The sequence below is a fragment of the Hyperolius riggenbachi genome, chromosome 5 (genome assembly GCF_040937935.1).
Source record: "Hyperolius riggenbachi isolate aHypRig1 chromosome 5, aHypRig1.pri, whole genome shotgun sequence".
Taxonomy (NCBI): domain Eukaryota; kingdom Metazoa; phylum Chordata; class Amphibia; order Anura; family Hyperoliidae; genus Hyperolius; species Hyperolius riggenbachi.
Genome location: NC_090650.1, coordinates 323,151,805 through 323,168,048, shown reverse-complemented (window position 1 = coordinate 323,168,048; position 16,244 = coordinate 323,151,805). Strand labels below are relative to the sequence as shown.

At 44.8% G+C, this 16,244-nt stretch overlaps 1 protein-coding gene across 1 annotated transcript; it reads right to left on the bottom strand.

Annotated features, from left to right (window-relative positions):
• Window positions 1-1,404: 1,404 nt before the first annotated feature.
• On the bottom strand, window positions 1,405-15,381 carry HRH4 (histamine receptor H4). Its single transcript, XM_068238361.1, has 5 exons — window positions 14,959-15,381; window positions 10,275-10,279; window positions 8,013-8,236; window positions 5,425-5,591; window positions 1,405-2,175 (listed from the first exon to the last, which is right to left on the bottom strand). Exons 1-5 carry the CDS (start codon window positions 15,379-15,381, stop codon window positions 1,405-1,407), a joined length of 1,590 nt encoding a protein of 529 aa, XP_068094462.1.
• Window positions 15,382-16,244: the final 863 nt, after the last annotated feature.

Below are 16,244 nucleotides of genomic sequence, written 5' to 3'. Positions count from 1 at the left end.
TACTGCCGTAGCCTGGCCTGTGCCATCTGGGAGGGGCATGAGCACACCTACCTCACCCAATCCTTTCACCAATGCTTAGAGAGAAAGTATAGCTGTTGCAACAACAATTCTCTCCTTAAGTATATCGTAGGGGTTAGTTTTGTGGTGTGATGTGGTGGAGTCCATAGCAACATAGGAGCAAAACCAGCTCAGAGTGGCTCCAGCACAATCCTTGTCTACCTGGATAAAACTAGAGACCCACAGAGATTAGTATGTGGGGAGGAGGATTAGGCGGATGGGGATCGCAATGTTAGGTTAGTTGGGGTGGAAGAAAAGCATTAGCTACATAAAAAAAATCCTGCAAATGGTCTTTTTTTTTTTTTTTTAAATCAGCCTTTATTAAGAATCAACAAAAGGCAAATAACAATTTAAGAGAAACATTGTATAACATTTTTTACATACAGAGCAGCAGCAACACTTCAAAACGTAACTGAAAAATCGCCCCAAACAAAGACACGCCGTGACCAGTCCTAAGCTTGCATGGGAAGCATTCATTGGTGGTCTTTTCTCATTGAGGAAGCACACCAAACATTCTGTCTTGGATCAAGGAGCGATCAGGAAGCCCGGGAGTATCCAACCAACCCGACCAGATTAGATCAAATTTATGAGGAGAACCTCTATGAACATAAATTAGTTTTTCCATTTTAAGATACACATTTATCTGTTTAACTCAGGCATCTGGAAGTGGGGGACTGGGATCCTTCCAGGATCTTAGAATAAGTTGTTTTGCCTGAAATAGGAGCCTGTGAACCATCACTTGAATATGCTCTGGTATTGAAAGACCTGTAAGCAAACCTAATACACGAAATTGAACCGTTTTAGGATTTTTTTGTTTTACAACAGTATCAATAGTATCTAATACCGTACCCCAATATCTATGTTGCTTTGGACAATGCCAAAGCATATGTAATAGATCTCCATGATCTCTGCGACACCTGGGACAGATTGGGTCATCTCTAAGGTGCATAGCATGTAGTCTTTTGGGTGTTAGTAGGTTCCTATGAAGTACATTGAGTTGTGACATTTTTTTGTGAGGCATTAGTGGATACTAATAGGACTGATTGGAGAATTGCCATCCAGTCTTCATTTGTCAATGTGTCTATCTCTTCAACCCATTTACTATAGCATTTGAGAGGGAATTTCTTTAAAAACAGACCCAGCAGAAGAGCATAGCAAGAAGAGATAAATCCGTTCCTTGCATTAAATTGATTTATTAGGTTAAATACCGGAGTCGGACACAACTGCAAGGGAATAGTACCACGTTGTTTACAGATCGCATGTAATGGTCTTTAAATGTCCCAGATATCTCAGGACAGGTCAAACAAAATTATATCCAGTCACTCTTTTATACTTTCCTTCCACAAATTATCCAGCATTCTTTAGATATTTGTAAAGAATCTTGAGAAATGCTTGCCTAAAACTTTCATGGCATAAAGGATATAAAATAGGATTTATTGAGGAGTTTATCCACAGCAGCCAAAATGCGATTTCATACCAGTATGATGTGATACAGTAATCATGGCAAGCGGCACGAATGGTCATAAGAAGCGAATACGGGGCCCAACAAATGCCAAAAACACAAACTAAGACAAAGAGAGATTTGGCAATCTTTTTATCCTGAGAGAGTTTGACAATGCGGATATGCCCTGAATGTCTCTGATGACTTTGTAAGCAAGTTGGCTTAGTGTTTTTGGGACAGTTTTTCTTTAGCGTTTGAGTTGGAGACATCTTTAGCATATCTATTGCTCTTACATGCAGATCATTTTGCTCATTTGGAATAAGTTCTGCTGATGTGATATACGATATTTGAGTAAGTTCTCTTTCATTTGATGGAGATACAAACATGGTAGTGCGACATTTTGTTCTGCTCCTTGTCCTGATGCTCCAATAGATGCTCACATTGAAGAATGAAATACTTAAAAGAGGAAGTAGAAAATCAAAAAAAGAAGCTGCAAGAAGGAAGTGCCAGTTGTAAAAGTATGCAGGTAAGCAGGTGCCTTCCGGGATGGGGCTGTCACTGTGCAGGTACTCCCAAAACAGAATAGCTGGGCTGTACAGAAGGGAGGAGAGTATCCACACTGTGGCCATCATACGCACAGTGTTACTATGGCAGTATTGCTCAGAGCGATATATGACCTAAGTCAGTGGATAAAAATAGACATGCAGTATTTTGCAAACACAAAAACTAAATTAATTTAAATCAGTAAAACACCACTAATGTAATGCCCAGAAAAACACTGAGAAGCTAAAGGTACAAGTATTTAAAAAAAAATGTTAAGTGCATGCAAACTCAGAAACAGTTTTGCAAAAAAAACTGAAACATTTTGTCTGCATTTCTAAAAATCGTTTCAGGATTTCAAAATCGTTTACATTTTTTTTTCTCTTGAGTCTCTGTGATAGTGTAGGAAGAGCTGCAACTCTAGCTGATTGTTTGACCTTGATCTGACTCGCTAGTGTACACACTCCTCCTGCCACTAGAGATCAGAGGCAGAGATAGTCCACTAGTGTCTCCGATCTTCTCAGATTCTGTTCAGGAAAATCAGCACGGTAGCTAAATTACTTTTCCAAATTCAAAATGGCAGCCCAATGAGACAGAGCCAGCAGTTTCTGAAGATCTGGTCAGAAAGCTGAGATGACACTGTGCAGTAATAAAGTTATGTTATTTTGATATGCAGACTACAACAAAAATGTGCAAGAGTGAAGGGTGGATTGGTTTAGAGTTGCTTTGACGTACACCTGAACTGAGAGGGATATGAAGGCTGACATATTATGTGCATATAATAATGCAGATTGCCTGGTTGTCCTTCTGATCTTCAGTCTCTGATGCTTTTAGCCATAGACCCTGAAAAAGCATATGCAGATCAGGTGTTTCTGACTGAGGACTAACTGGATTAGCTAAATGGTTGTTCCAGGAATGTGATTCAGACACTACTGCAGACAAAGACATCATCAGGACAGACTGGCAATCGGTCTTGTTTAAAGGGGAACTGAAGAGAGAGGTATATGGAGGCTGTCATGTTTATTTCCTTTTAAGCAATACCAGTTGCCTGGCAGCCCTGCTGATCCTCTGCCTCTAATACTATTAGCCATAGCCCCTGAACAAGCATGCAGCAGATCAGGTATTTCAGACTTTAAAGTCAGATCTGACAAGACTAGCTGCATGCTTGTTTCTGGTTTTATTCAGATACTACTGCAGAGAAATAGACCAGCAGGGCTGCCAGGCAACTGGTATTGATTAAAAGGAAATAAACATGACAGCCTCCATATACCTCTCTCTTCAGTTCCCCTTAAAAAGGAAATAAATATGGCAGCCTCCATATTACTCTGAGTTCAGGTGTACTTAAATTCATTGGGAGTCGTTATAAAATAAAGAAACCAGATACTTACCTAAGGAGAGGGATCTGGGTCCTATAGAGCCCTCCCTCTCCTCTCCCAGTGCCCTTGTTGCAGCGGCAGCTCCTCCATTCAGATCCCCCACCGCGGGGACTTTGGAAGTCTTCGGGAGCCGAGTCCACTCAAAGACAGGTGACTCCATACTGTGCACGCGGGAGAGGGCACTCGCATGTGTGCAGTATGGAGCAGCCCATCTACAGGGAGCACTCAGGCTACCGAAGACTTCCGAAGCCTCCCTTCGGCGGCAGAGACAGCAGCATTTGACCAAATTGGTCACATGCTGCTACAGGGGAGCCAGCGCTGTAACAGGGACCGGGAGCAGAGAAGGAAGGTTCTATAGGACCCAGAACCTTCCTTCTCCTTAGGTAAGTATCTGGCTTTTTTTTAAAAGACTATTCCCAATGACTTTAAGAAATGTACTATAAAATACTTGTCTTTCAGTCTATGATAATGTTATTTTTGTTTAAAAAACAAAACAAAACAGTATAGCTCGTGCTTAGTTTATTGAGTTTACTGGATTTATTTTTTTGTTTTATTATTATAGTACAGTATTTTTACTGTACACTGATGATCACTCGCCTTCAAACTGATACATTCTCACAGAGATGCTTACAGGTGACATTTTTATATATTCCATCCTGTATAATAATGGAAGAGTTACATGGCATGAAACGTGTGCGTTACTCTAGTAACAGGCATGCTACTAACGTACCATAGGTCATGCTAATGGCCTATTTCTCTGTACTTTATTGCATCCTGTATAATAATGGAAGAGTAACTTGGCATGAAACGTGTGCCTTTACTGCAGTAGCAGGTGCGCTGCTAGAGTACCGCAGGTCGTGCTAATAGCATATCTCCTGATACTTACAGTACGTTTGGAAGTAAGGGTATTATTGCAGTGCACTGTGCATGCATAGTAATATTACAGATGTTTCATGAATCAACCCCATTGTGTCCTATGGAGTAGGAATGGGCATAGGATGAGCAGAACATGTTCTGCTGCACCTGTCAGATGGAATGACAATGGCAGCCTGCAGTGCTGAGGGGTATCTAACTATGTGAATCACTAATAGGGAGGCCAGTGACATCAGGGGACACGTGCATCTTCTAGATTGTCACCCAAGGGGCTTGATTCACTAAGACAAATAGCATGCCTTATCAGAGATAACACGCCTTATCAAAGTTAAAACGCCTTATCAGAGTAGCATAGCAAGCGGTACGAACTTATGCCTGCTAATTGGCAATGACAAGAGCTCCACTCATCCTGACCTGAGCCCCTGCGGGTTCGCAGCGCTCGCTATGCTACACTGATAAGGCGTGTTAACTTTGGTAAGGCGTGTTAACTTTGATAAGGCATGCTATCTCTGATAAGGCATGCTATTTGTCTTAGTGAATCAAGCCCAAGATGTGCACATATAATAATTTCAAGGGAAAAACATTTAGCATGATTATTTAGCTTTAGACAAAACGTGGTCTCTTTATTAAATTTCATGTAGGGCGCAATTACTATAATTATTATTGGCTAAAATGGGATTTGTTTTTCAATTATGCCATATTTGAATTACAAGCATGTTTCTAGTACACAACCCAGGCGTAAAATTGAGATCTTCCTGTACAGTTCATTGTGCAATAGGGTTCCTTTTTTATTCAGAATTACAGGATTTTCAAAATGGGTCAAAATATTGTATGTATTTAGAGACCAAACAGAAAAATTACTGGGATTTTCTATTGAAAACTAGTGTTTAATTCATACAGAATATTTACTCAAACTCCTCTTAGACTATATCCTTGGTGTAAATGGAGCACCGAATAAATATATCTCTTTTGTTTCTAAAATATGCTTTGCTTACCTAACGTAGAGATAGGGAAACAGCATTGGAAGAAATGTTGGGACATTGTACATTCTCTATAATATTTGTATTATTCGTAACATAAGGCAACTGGCACATTACAAAAGTAAGAAACTATTACATATACTCCTAGAATACTCACGGCCATAGTGACTGCGAGAAACCGATCATAACTGATAAGAGCAACGTTAAAAGCAGAGGCAGTGCACATGAGGTTGTCCACTATTAGCCAGAGCTTACATACAAATTTCCCAAGAATCCACTTGCCAGAGAAGATGTAAGTTACATACAGTGGAATGCAGAAGGCCCCTTTGACAAGATACAGAAACATAAACAAAGAAATTAAGCACATGAAATATACAGTGCACAGAGGTCCACAATATGAAATCCTCCAATAAGGCATGTAGGTAGCTAGTAACTGGAGATGTGTTACGTTGCCCGTCAGGGCCTAACCAATATGTACAAATAAATGGTCTTATAAACCTCTTATCCTGTGTAAAATGAGCCTTAATATATGCTACAGCAATAAAAACACAGGTGAAAAAAGCATCTGGAATGGTTGCGGATCACATAGGACTTGTTAGTCAGTCAGTGATAGGTGTCTGGATCAGGTCGAGGTTCTTTGCTGATCTCCCCCACACAAGTAAGCATACAGTGGGGAGTAACTATCTCGACTGATCTCAGATACTCAAACTATCTAGTCACAATCAAGCCCATGTATCCAGATTCAGAGCATAAATATAAATATGCAGTACAGGTAGTCCCCGGGTTACGAACGCCCAAGGGAGATTTGCGGCTTTGGTCTGTACTGGACCTTATCAGTTTTCTGTGTGATCCCCATCAGAGATATCTGCTAACCTCCAGGATGTCGCTTAGTTGGCTCTGGTAGAAGGCTCCCCCCCCCCCCTTACTTCAGTACGGGGAAGCAGTATTTACCATCTGTGCTCCTGCGCAGAGACAGTAGCGGCTTTCTGATAGGCTCTGGTGGAAATAGTTGAGCCCAATCAGGTCCACTCTACTGCGTAGACGACTTGCACCTGCACAGTAGAGATGACCCGATTAGGCTCGGCTATTGCCACTAGAGCCCATCGAAAAGTCGCTACTGCACCTGCACAGGAGTGCAGATGGTAAATATTGATGTGTGCTGTTTGTGGGGCTGCCAACGCTGGATTGCCGGGGCTTAGGAGGATGGGGAAAGCCTCATTTGGATCCAAAGGCTTCCTCCTCCTGAGATAAGTACCCTCCAGGGGAAGTTTTTTTATTACAGGTTTACACTAATGGTGACAATCTTAGCATACATGCATAAGCTTAGTGCTTATGCATGTATGTTATAGAGTGGACAGCAGAAGAGGAGGCCTGAGGTTGGTTTGCATCCATAGGGCATTGCTGAACACTGCACAAAGGTCAAGAGTACAACTATACCACAGCTGGCCAGGCATTTTTGTTAACTCTTTAGCCCCTTTTTAAATAAATTATTGGCAGTGTACTCAAAAAAACGTCCACCGGAACACTTTGGTTTGCTGGATATTCAGAAGTTCCAGAGCCAGATTGGCAACTGTGCAAAGGGGTGTGAATTACTAATCACAACTTCCTGCTTGTAAAGTTCTTATTCTCATCGCCAGCTTTACATATATCTTACACTCCCTGAATATATGATACAATTTTCCTTTAGCTGTACCCAAAACATCATGTGTCCTACCATTAGAACCCAAGTATGCAAATATTTACTTTATTGTATCATTCCATAGAAGCATTGATGCCATTAAACTGGATTTGGTGCACTTCACACACTGTAGTTATACATATTTTATTATTATTATTATTATTTATTTACATATCGCTGACATCATTCACAATGCTGTACATAGTCTTGTCACCAACTGCCCCTCCAGAGGGGCTCACAGTCTAATCCCTACCATAGTCATGTGTCCATTGTAGTCTAGGGCCAATTTAGGGGAAAGCCAATTAACTTATCTACATGTTTTTGGGATATTGGAGGAGTGCCCAGTGGAAACCCTCACAGACACTGAGATAACATACAAACTCTGTGCAGATAGTGCCTGCCTTGGCTGGGATTTGAACACAGCGCTGCAAAGCAAGAGTGCTATCCACTACACTACCATCCTGCCCAATAATATTTAAAGGACAACTGTAGCAAGAGGGATATGGAGGCTGCCATATTTATTTCTTTTTAAACAATACCAGTTGCCTGGCAGCCCTGATGATCTATTTGGCTGCAGTAGTGGCTGAATCACACCAGAAACAAGCATGCAGCTAATCTTGTCAGATCTGACAAAAATGTCAGAAACACCTGATCTGCTGTATGATCTTTCAGGGTCTATGGCGAACAGTATTAGAGGCAGAGGATCAGATGGACTGCCAGGTAGCTGGTATTGTTTTAAAGGAAATAAATATGGCAGCCTCCATGTCCCTCTCACTCCAGTTGCCCTTTAAGATTCACATTTGTCTTATTAAAATGGGATCGTCCCATATTACTGCCTATATACAATACTGATGCATTTAACAAGGAGCATTTTATTATTATATTCACTGATTTATTTAACACCATCATGGTGCTGTACAATGCAAGAAACAAATGTGTATCTATTATACAGAGGTGGTAAACAATATTAATGCCATAGTGACTAATAGAGACAGGCTCTAACAAGATATACAGCAATTACAAGAAAAATAGGTAGAGAATCCAGCCCTTGCGAGCTCACTACTTACCAATGAAAAAGTCACAAATGGCTAAATTAAGAAGGAAGAAATTACTTCTACTTCTAAGTCGCTTGTCTTCAATGAATGCTACAATAACAAGACAGTTACCCAAGACAGTTAGCAATATTAGAAAAGAGATGAGTACAGTTAATGGAATCATTATACTTTGTGAGCTAAAGACGTCCCATTCATCTATTGAGGATATGTTGGCTCCAGTAAGACCTGTAAGATCCCTAGTAAAGTGGAGCACTGATCTCATTCTAATCACAGAGCACAGTAACTGCTTTTGTCTCTTTCAGCCCTAACAGCAAGTGGTCAAGCTCTATGTGAGTCATTTGAAATAGCCTAATGTATAGTAATATAATGTGCTGGTGAGTCCCTGTCACTTGCAGTGCTGAGTGAGGTTTATTCAGTTCTGGCATGTAAAAGAACATGACATTTCCTCTTAGTAGGCAATAAATCATGTGAAGTCTATATGCAATGTTCATAGCTTTTATGGGAGTCTGCTGCTGTAGATCTCTTAGTACTATGGCAGGCAAATAAAATATAAGGAGGCGTAAATTCCCCCAGGATTCCACACTCCGAGGTGTAAGCATATTTTTTCCTCTGTTAAACATATGGGAGTTATTGCGCGTTCCTGGGGAATTCCTGCATTTCCATGCCACTCTGCCAAATGTTAGATTTTAATAGCAGAATTACCCATGAGCTTTGTTTACTGTAATAAATGCAGTTTGCCATTATGTTCACTTGTAACAGCTTTAGACAAGTAAATATTGTACACACTGATGTTCTACCATCTAACATTTGCATAAATCTGCTATTTTACATGAAGTTCATCTAAGTTGCATCTATGAGATTTCTCATTTATGAAGTCTCGTTCTGCTTACATGCCTGGAAGAATTTTGTGTATGGAGGCAATTGAGAAAGGATATGGTCTTTTTTGTTGATGCTAGAAACAAGAAAGGTGTCTTCTCTCAGAATGACAGCATTCCTGTGACCTTGATAAAATACCTCAATGTAAAAACAGTCCTTAGGTTCCCTGCACAATGCATGCAATTCCGATTTTTAATCATTACTGCATGCTGCGTTTTTTCTGTTGATAGCATTCAGGGAAAATCGGAATTGCAAATCGCAATCGGAATGGCAAATCAGATTTGCAGTGTGCAGGGAGCCTTAGTCGGCTTCTTTTTACTGTAACGTGAGATGCATATGGAAGCTGCCATATTTTTTCCTTTTAAACAATACCAGTTGCCTTGCTGATTTTTCATGCAAGCATCCGTAGTGTCTGAATCATACACCTGAAGCAAGCATGTGGCTTGCTAGTCAGACTTCAGACAGAAACATCTGAGGATCAGCAGGACTGCCAAGCAATTATTATTATTATTATTTTTATTTTTTTTATATAACGCTAACATCTTCCGTAGCGCTGTACATAATACAAACAAATAATGGGGAACAAATATACATAAGAAATACAAGACACTGTACAGTCATGACATTGAATAGAATTAATAATTAATAATAATTGCAGTATTTATATAGCGCCTTTCTCCTGTTGGACTCAAAGCGCTTGCGAGGCAGCCACTAGAGCGCACTCAGTAGGCAGTAGCAGTGTTAAGGAGACTTGCCTAAGAAACTCCTTACTGAATAGGTGCTGGCTTACTGAACAGGCAGAGCCAAGATTTGAACCCAGGTCTCCTGTGTCAGAGGCAGAGCCCTTAACCATTGCACTATCCAGCCACTGCTGGATACATACATAGTTGATGTGTAGTTGGTACATGTACATATGTTAAAATTACAGCAGTATGAGAAACACTGGGAGGAGGTCCCTGCCTTTGCGAGCTTACAATCTAGAGCAGGCATGGGCAAACTTGGCCCTCCAGCTGTGAAGGAGCTACAAGTCCCACAATGCATTGCAGGAGTCTGACAGCCACAGTCATGACTCATAAAGGCAAATGCATTGTGGGACTTGTAGTTCCGTAACAGCTGGAGGGCCGAGTTTGCCCATGCCTGATCTAGAGGGTAGTGGGGAGGAAACAAAAGGGAAGGAAACATAAGGATTAATGGGTGAGCCAGTGTGCCTTCAGTGCTACAGGTGTGTTTTCAGAGCCCGTGAGAAGTCTTGGATGCGAGAGTGAGAGGAGGTGACTAGGCTGGAGGACAAAAGGGTCTCCTGTGAGGACCGGAGGAACAATGTGCATTGTTAAAAAGGAAATAAATGTCAGCCTCCATATTCCTCTCACTTCAGGTGTCCTCTAATTCAAAACAAACCTGAACTGAAAATTAAAAGGCAAAATAAACATACCCAGGTCATATTTACCTCCCGTGTAGTCTACTCATCAATCTCGTTTTCCTCTCCTGTGTCCTGTTTGTCCACTGTGATCAACAGAATTCTCCATCCTCCTGTAACGCTCGGTGAAGCACAGAGAGGTCTGATTACCGGTGATCTGCAGTATCACGGGAAATACAGACGTATACCAGATTATATGTGATCTGCAGTATCACCGATAATCCAATATACTAGCTAACCTCTGGTCACCAGGGTAGAGTGTTGTGATTGGTGCAACAGTAATACAGAGGACAAGCCTCAGTGCAGCAAGGAGAACTGCACAGATTCCTCCCGCAGGTCTGAGCTCTCCAAGACGGGAGGAGTCAGACTGACAGTGGGAAGGAAAGTCCGAAAGTGGCACTCAGGCGGGAGTGTCACTAACAGGACGGGGAACCGCCTCCAATCGTGAGGTCGGTTCTCGAGGTCGGACAAGCCAGGTCGTATACACACGGACAGATAAAGTACAAAATCAGTAGGCAAAGGCGGAGTCAAGGTACAGGCAGGGTTCAGTAACGAGGTATCAGAGATATCGGGGTACAAAATCAGTAGGCAAAGGCGGAGTCAAGGAGCGAGCCGGGGTCGGCAACAGAGTATCAGAAATAACGAGGTACAAGGTCAGAGTTCAGGAGGATAGTCAAGGCAGGCAAGAGTCATAACAAATAATCACAATCAAACTAGTACTTTAAGCTATCAACAGAATCTAACTTAGTGTAGGATTACAGCTCCAGCTGGTCCCGGCACACTAACGGATCTGACTAACGGATCTGGGTGCTCCCACGTATGTGAACGCAACGCCAGACAAAGAGCAAGTGAAGACCCGGCAGTATATATACACACCTGCCTCTCCAGCACCTCCCAAGTGCTGGACCAATGGGAAGCAGAGTTCGGGTCAGCTGACCAGCCTGGTCAGCTGACTCCCTTAGTACTGTCATAAATTTCCCCTGAGTGCGCGCGCGCGCGTCACTCTGAACACTGAGGGACTATGAGTCCCAGCAGCCCCGCTCTGCGGTGTCTCCGCAGCGGGGACCTGTGTACCAGCCGCCGCGTCCAACGCGGCGGCTTCAGTGCCTCTCGCCCGCCTCTCCACGGGGACAGCCGCCTCGCGCTGGGAGGAGGCGGCTGCCTCCCCGTGTGTGCGGCTACTGAATGCGGGAAGAGCCGCCGACCGCTGGCTCATGGCGGCGGCTCTTCCCCGCCTTCTTACAGTACCCCCCCTCCGAGGAGTGGACTCCGGACAACTCCCTCCAGGCTTCTCTGGATGCACAGTATGAAACTCCCTCACTAACTCGTCCGCATGCATGCGGTTCCCAGGTACCCATTGCCTCTCCTCAATGCCGTATCCCTTCCAATGTACGAGATACTGCACTGAATTCTGTACAGTACGTGAATCTATGATTTTCTCTACCTCATACTCGGGTTGGGCATCGACCAAAACAGGAGGAGGAGGAGTGGGACCCATCTGGACTGCGGGTTTGAGAAGTGACACGTGGAAAGATCTCACTCCCCGCATGCTGGTGGGAAGATCAACGGTATATGTGACATCGTTGATCTTCCTAGTCACTGGGAATGGACCCACGAACCTGGGACCAAGTTTGTCAGAAGGCTGCTTTAGTGACAGGTGACGGGTAGACACCCAAACCAAATCTCCTGGTTGGAATCTCCATTCCAAGGAGCGTCTCTTGTCAGCCTGACCCTTCTGACTCTGAAATGCTTTTATGAGATTATTCTTGATGGTCCACCACATGTCTTTAAATGACCTTTGCCAAGCCTCCAAGGCTGGGAACGGAGTGGACGCAACTGGCAGTGGAGAGAATTTCGGCAGTTTCCCTGTCACAATCTGAAATGGACAGAACCCTGAGGAAGAGCTCTTTAGGTTGTTGTGGGCAAATTCTGCATAAGGTAAATATTTGACCCAATCATTCTGCGCCTCGGCAACGTAACATCTCAAAAACTGCTCCAATGATTGGTTGACCCTCTCCGTCTGGCCATTTGTCTGTGGGTGGTAACCCGAAGAAAATGACAATTTCATGCCCATCTGGTGACAAAATGCCCTCCAAAATTTCGAAACAAACTGGACTCCCCGATCGGATACAATGTCTTCTGGAATGCCATGTAGTCTAAAGACTTGGTTGACAAACAAATCGGCCAGTTCTTGGGCCGAGGGGAGTCCTTTCAGGGGCACGAAGTGGGCCATTTTACTAAAACGGTCGACCACCACCCAGATGACTGACATGCCCTCAGATCTCGGAAGCTCTCCCACGAAATCCATGGACAGGTGGGTCCATGGCTCACTCGGGGTGGGCAAAGGCTGCAATGTACCTACAGATGCCAGGCGGGAGGGCTTGCTTTTTGCGCACACTGTACATTCCCTAACAAACTCCTTGCAATCAGCGGCTAACGAAGGCCACCATGCACATCTGGCCACGAGATCTTGCGTTCTAGACGCTCCAGGATGTCCCGCATTTTTGTGAGAGTGGACCATCTCCAAGATCTGGAGACGGAACGGTAACGGGACGAATAACACCCCATCAGGTTTTCCTTCCGGGATATCCTGCTGGAAGGGACTCAAAGTCTCTTTCCAGTCCACCCAAGTCTCGGTAGCGGCCAACACCACTCTTCGTGGGACAATGGTCTCGGGGACAGCGGGCTGTGCTGTCTCCGGTTCGAAACACCTAGAGAGTGCGTCTGCCTTGGTATTCTTACTACCTGGCGTATATGTGATCAAAAATGAAAACCTCGAGAAAAATAGCGACCATCGAGCCTGCCTTGGGCTTAACCTTTTAGCCCCCTCGATGTATTCCAGGTTCTTGTGGTCGGTATAAACCGTGATGGTGTGCTCAGCTCCCTCTAGCCAATGACGCCACTCCTCGAAGGCCAATTTGATGGCTAGGAGCTCCCTATTGCCTATATCGTAGTTTCTTTCTGCTGGAGAGAATCTCCGGGAAAAATAGGCACATGGGTGTAATCTACCCTGGAGACCGGAACGCTGGGACAGCACAGCTCCCACCCCGACCTCCGAGGCGTCTACCTCAACAATAAACGGAAAGGAAGTGTCCACATGTCTGAGTATAGGTGCTGAGCAGAACAACCCTTTTAACTTGGAAAATGCCTGTAAGGCCTCAGGAGGCCAATGAGTGGTGTTTGCCCCTTTTTTAGTAAGGCTAGTGAGAGGGGCGACCACCGTGGAGTACCCCTTTATAAACCTTCTATAATAGTTCGCAAACCCCAAGAACCGTTGTAGCGATTTTAACCCCACCGGCTGCGGCCACTCCAGGACCGCGGAGACTTTGGCAGGGTCCGTAGACAGACCTGAGGTGGAGATTATATACCCCAGAAAGGCAACCGACGTGACCTCAAAAATACATTTCTCGAGTTTGGCGTATAACAAATTCTGCCTCAGTTTGTCTAATACAATCCTGACATGGGTTCTGTGTTCCAAGAGGTTGTTAGAGAAAATGAGAATGTCGTCCAAATAGACCAGAACGAACTTCCCTAACACCTCTCGAAAAACCTCATTGATTAGTTCCTGGAAGACGGCCGGGGCATTACATAACCCGAAGGGCATCACCCTGTACTCGTAATGCCCATCAGGGGTATTGAAGGCCGTCTTCCATTCGTCGCCCCTTCTTATACGCACCAAATTGTATGCCCCCCGTAAATCCAGTTTTGAAAATATCCTAGCCTCTGTGACCTGTGTGAACAAATCGTCTATGAGTGGCAGCGGGTAGCGATTCTTCACTGTGATTTTATTGAGGCCACGGTAATCGATGCAAGGCCGTAACCCCCCATCTTTTTTCTTAACAAAAAAGAAGCCTGCCCCAGCGGGTGACCGGGACGGCTGAATGAAGCCCTTGGCCAAGTTCTCACGGATATACTCCTGCATGGCTAGTTTTTCGGGGCCAGATAAATTATATAAATGGCCTCGAGGAGGCATACAACCTGAACGGAGGTCAATGGGACAATCAAACGGGCGATGTGGGGGCAATCTATCTGCAGCCTTGGGGCAAAAGACATCGGCATAATCCGAGTACTGTTCCGGTACGCCTTCCACCTGCACCTTGGTCTGACCTAATGTCAGCCTCCCCAAACACTGCTGAAAACAATGAGGTGACCATGCTGTCAACTGCCCTGTGGCCCAGTCAATTTGCGGAGAATGAACCTGCAACCAAGGCATGCCTAGGATAATAGTGGAGGTTGACATATGCAAAACAAAAAATTGCAACTGTTCCCCGTGCAATACCCCAATGGTGAGCTTCACAAGCGGAGTCTGTGACAGGGGACGATTCCATTGCAAAGGGGAATCATCTACTGCCGTGACCTGAATGGGGGGTGTCACGGGAGTGAGTGGTAGACCCAACTCCTGAGCAAACTCAAAATTCATAAAATTAGCCGCTGAGCCGGAGTCAAGAAAAGCTTCAGCGGCTAGGGACTTATCCTCCCATGTAACAGTACAAGGGAGAATTAATTTTCTTTCTTTAAGGGGTGAGGAATGTGTGCCTAGGGTGTCACCCCCCACTACTCCTAGGCAGACCCGTTTCCCGACCTGTTAGGGCAGTTTCGTACCCTATGCCCTGCCTCTGCACAGTATAGGCACAGTTGTTCCGTCATTCTCCGCCTCCGCTCCACCTGGGTCAGTTTTGATCGACCAATTTGCATTGGCTCTGGTGGAGGCAGGGCCGGAGAAGGCGAGACGGACGGAGATGCTGTTACTGAAGATGCAGCAGCCGGTACTGCGTACGACGTCACCCTGACCCGGTGACTACTCCTAGCCTGTCTCTGATGGCGTAGCCTGCGATCTACGCGAATGGCCGATGATATCGCCTCGTCAATTGTCTTGGGCTCGGGCACGGTTAACATTAGGTCGGAGACCTCCTCCGACAACCCAGACAAGAAGTAATCCATGAGGGCAAAATTACCAAATCTAGAGGTGACGGACCATCTACGGAACTCCGCCGCATAATCCTCGACCGAACCTCTGCCTTGCCGCAAAAGTTTGAGCTTCCGCTCTGAGGTCGCAGCAAGGTCAGGGTCGTCGTAGATTATGGCCATGGCTTTAAAGAACTCCTCCACCGAGGTCAGGGCAATATCGGTGGAAGGCAAATTGTAGGCCCAAGACTGGGAGTCTCCAGTCAATAAAGTTTTAATAAAAATGACCCGTTGGGCCTCAGTCCCCGAGGATCGGGGTCTTAACTCGAAATATGACAACACTCTATTCCTGAAATTCCGGAAGTCAGACTTGTGGCCGGAAAACTTATCTGGTACAGGCATACGTATGTCATCACTAGGAGGGGATCGCACTGAATCGACTGATGTCTGGAGGGTTTTCACAGAGCCTGATAAGGCATCAATTAAGGCTTTGTGCTGGCCTAGTGCTTGATGAATGCTATCCACCGAAGTGGCAAGCACAGTCAGAGGATCAGCGCGTTCCATCTGTTTTATGGTCTGGCGTTCTGTAACGCTCGGTGAAGCACAGAGAGGTCTGATTACCGGTGATCTGCAGTATCACGGGAAATACAGACGTATACCAGATTATATGTGATCTGCAGTATCACCGATAATCCAATATACTAGCTAACCTCTGGTCACCAGGGTAGAGTGTTGTGATTGGTGCAACAGTAATACAGAGGACAAGCCTCAGTGCAGCAAGGAGAACTGCACAGATTCCTCCCGCAGGTCTGAGCTCTCCAAGACGGGAGGAGTCAGACTGACAGTGGGAAGGAAAGTCCGAAAGTGGCACTCAGGCGGGAGTGTCACTAACAGGACGGGGAACCGCCTCCAATCGTGAGGTCGGTTCTCGAGGTCGGACAAGCCAGGTCGTATACACACGGACAGATAAAGTACAAAATCAGTAGGCAAAGGCGGAGTCAAGGTACAGGCAGGGTTCAGTAACGAGGTATCAGAGATATCGGGGT

What these genes read in the sequence shown, in the direction of transcription:
- HRH4 (XM_068238361.1), bottom strand. Translation starts at nt 15,381, where the DNA reads ATGGCCATAATCTACGACGACCCTGACCTTGCTGCGACCTCAGAGCGG. An exon ending in CATTTGTGACTTTTTCATTG is followed by an intron (nt 5,592 to 8,012) that starts GTAAGTAGTGAG and finishes ATCTTGTCAAAG; the next exon opens with GGGCCTTCTGCATTCCACTG. An exon ending in TTCTCGCAGTCACTATGGCC is followed by an intron (nt 2,176 to 5,424) that starts GTGAGTATTCTA and finishes CCACTGACTTAG; the next exon opens with GTCATATATCGCTCTGAGCA.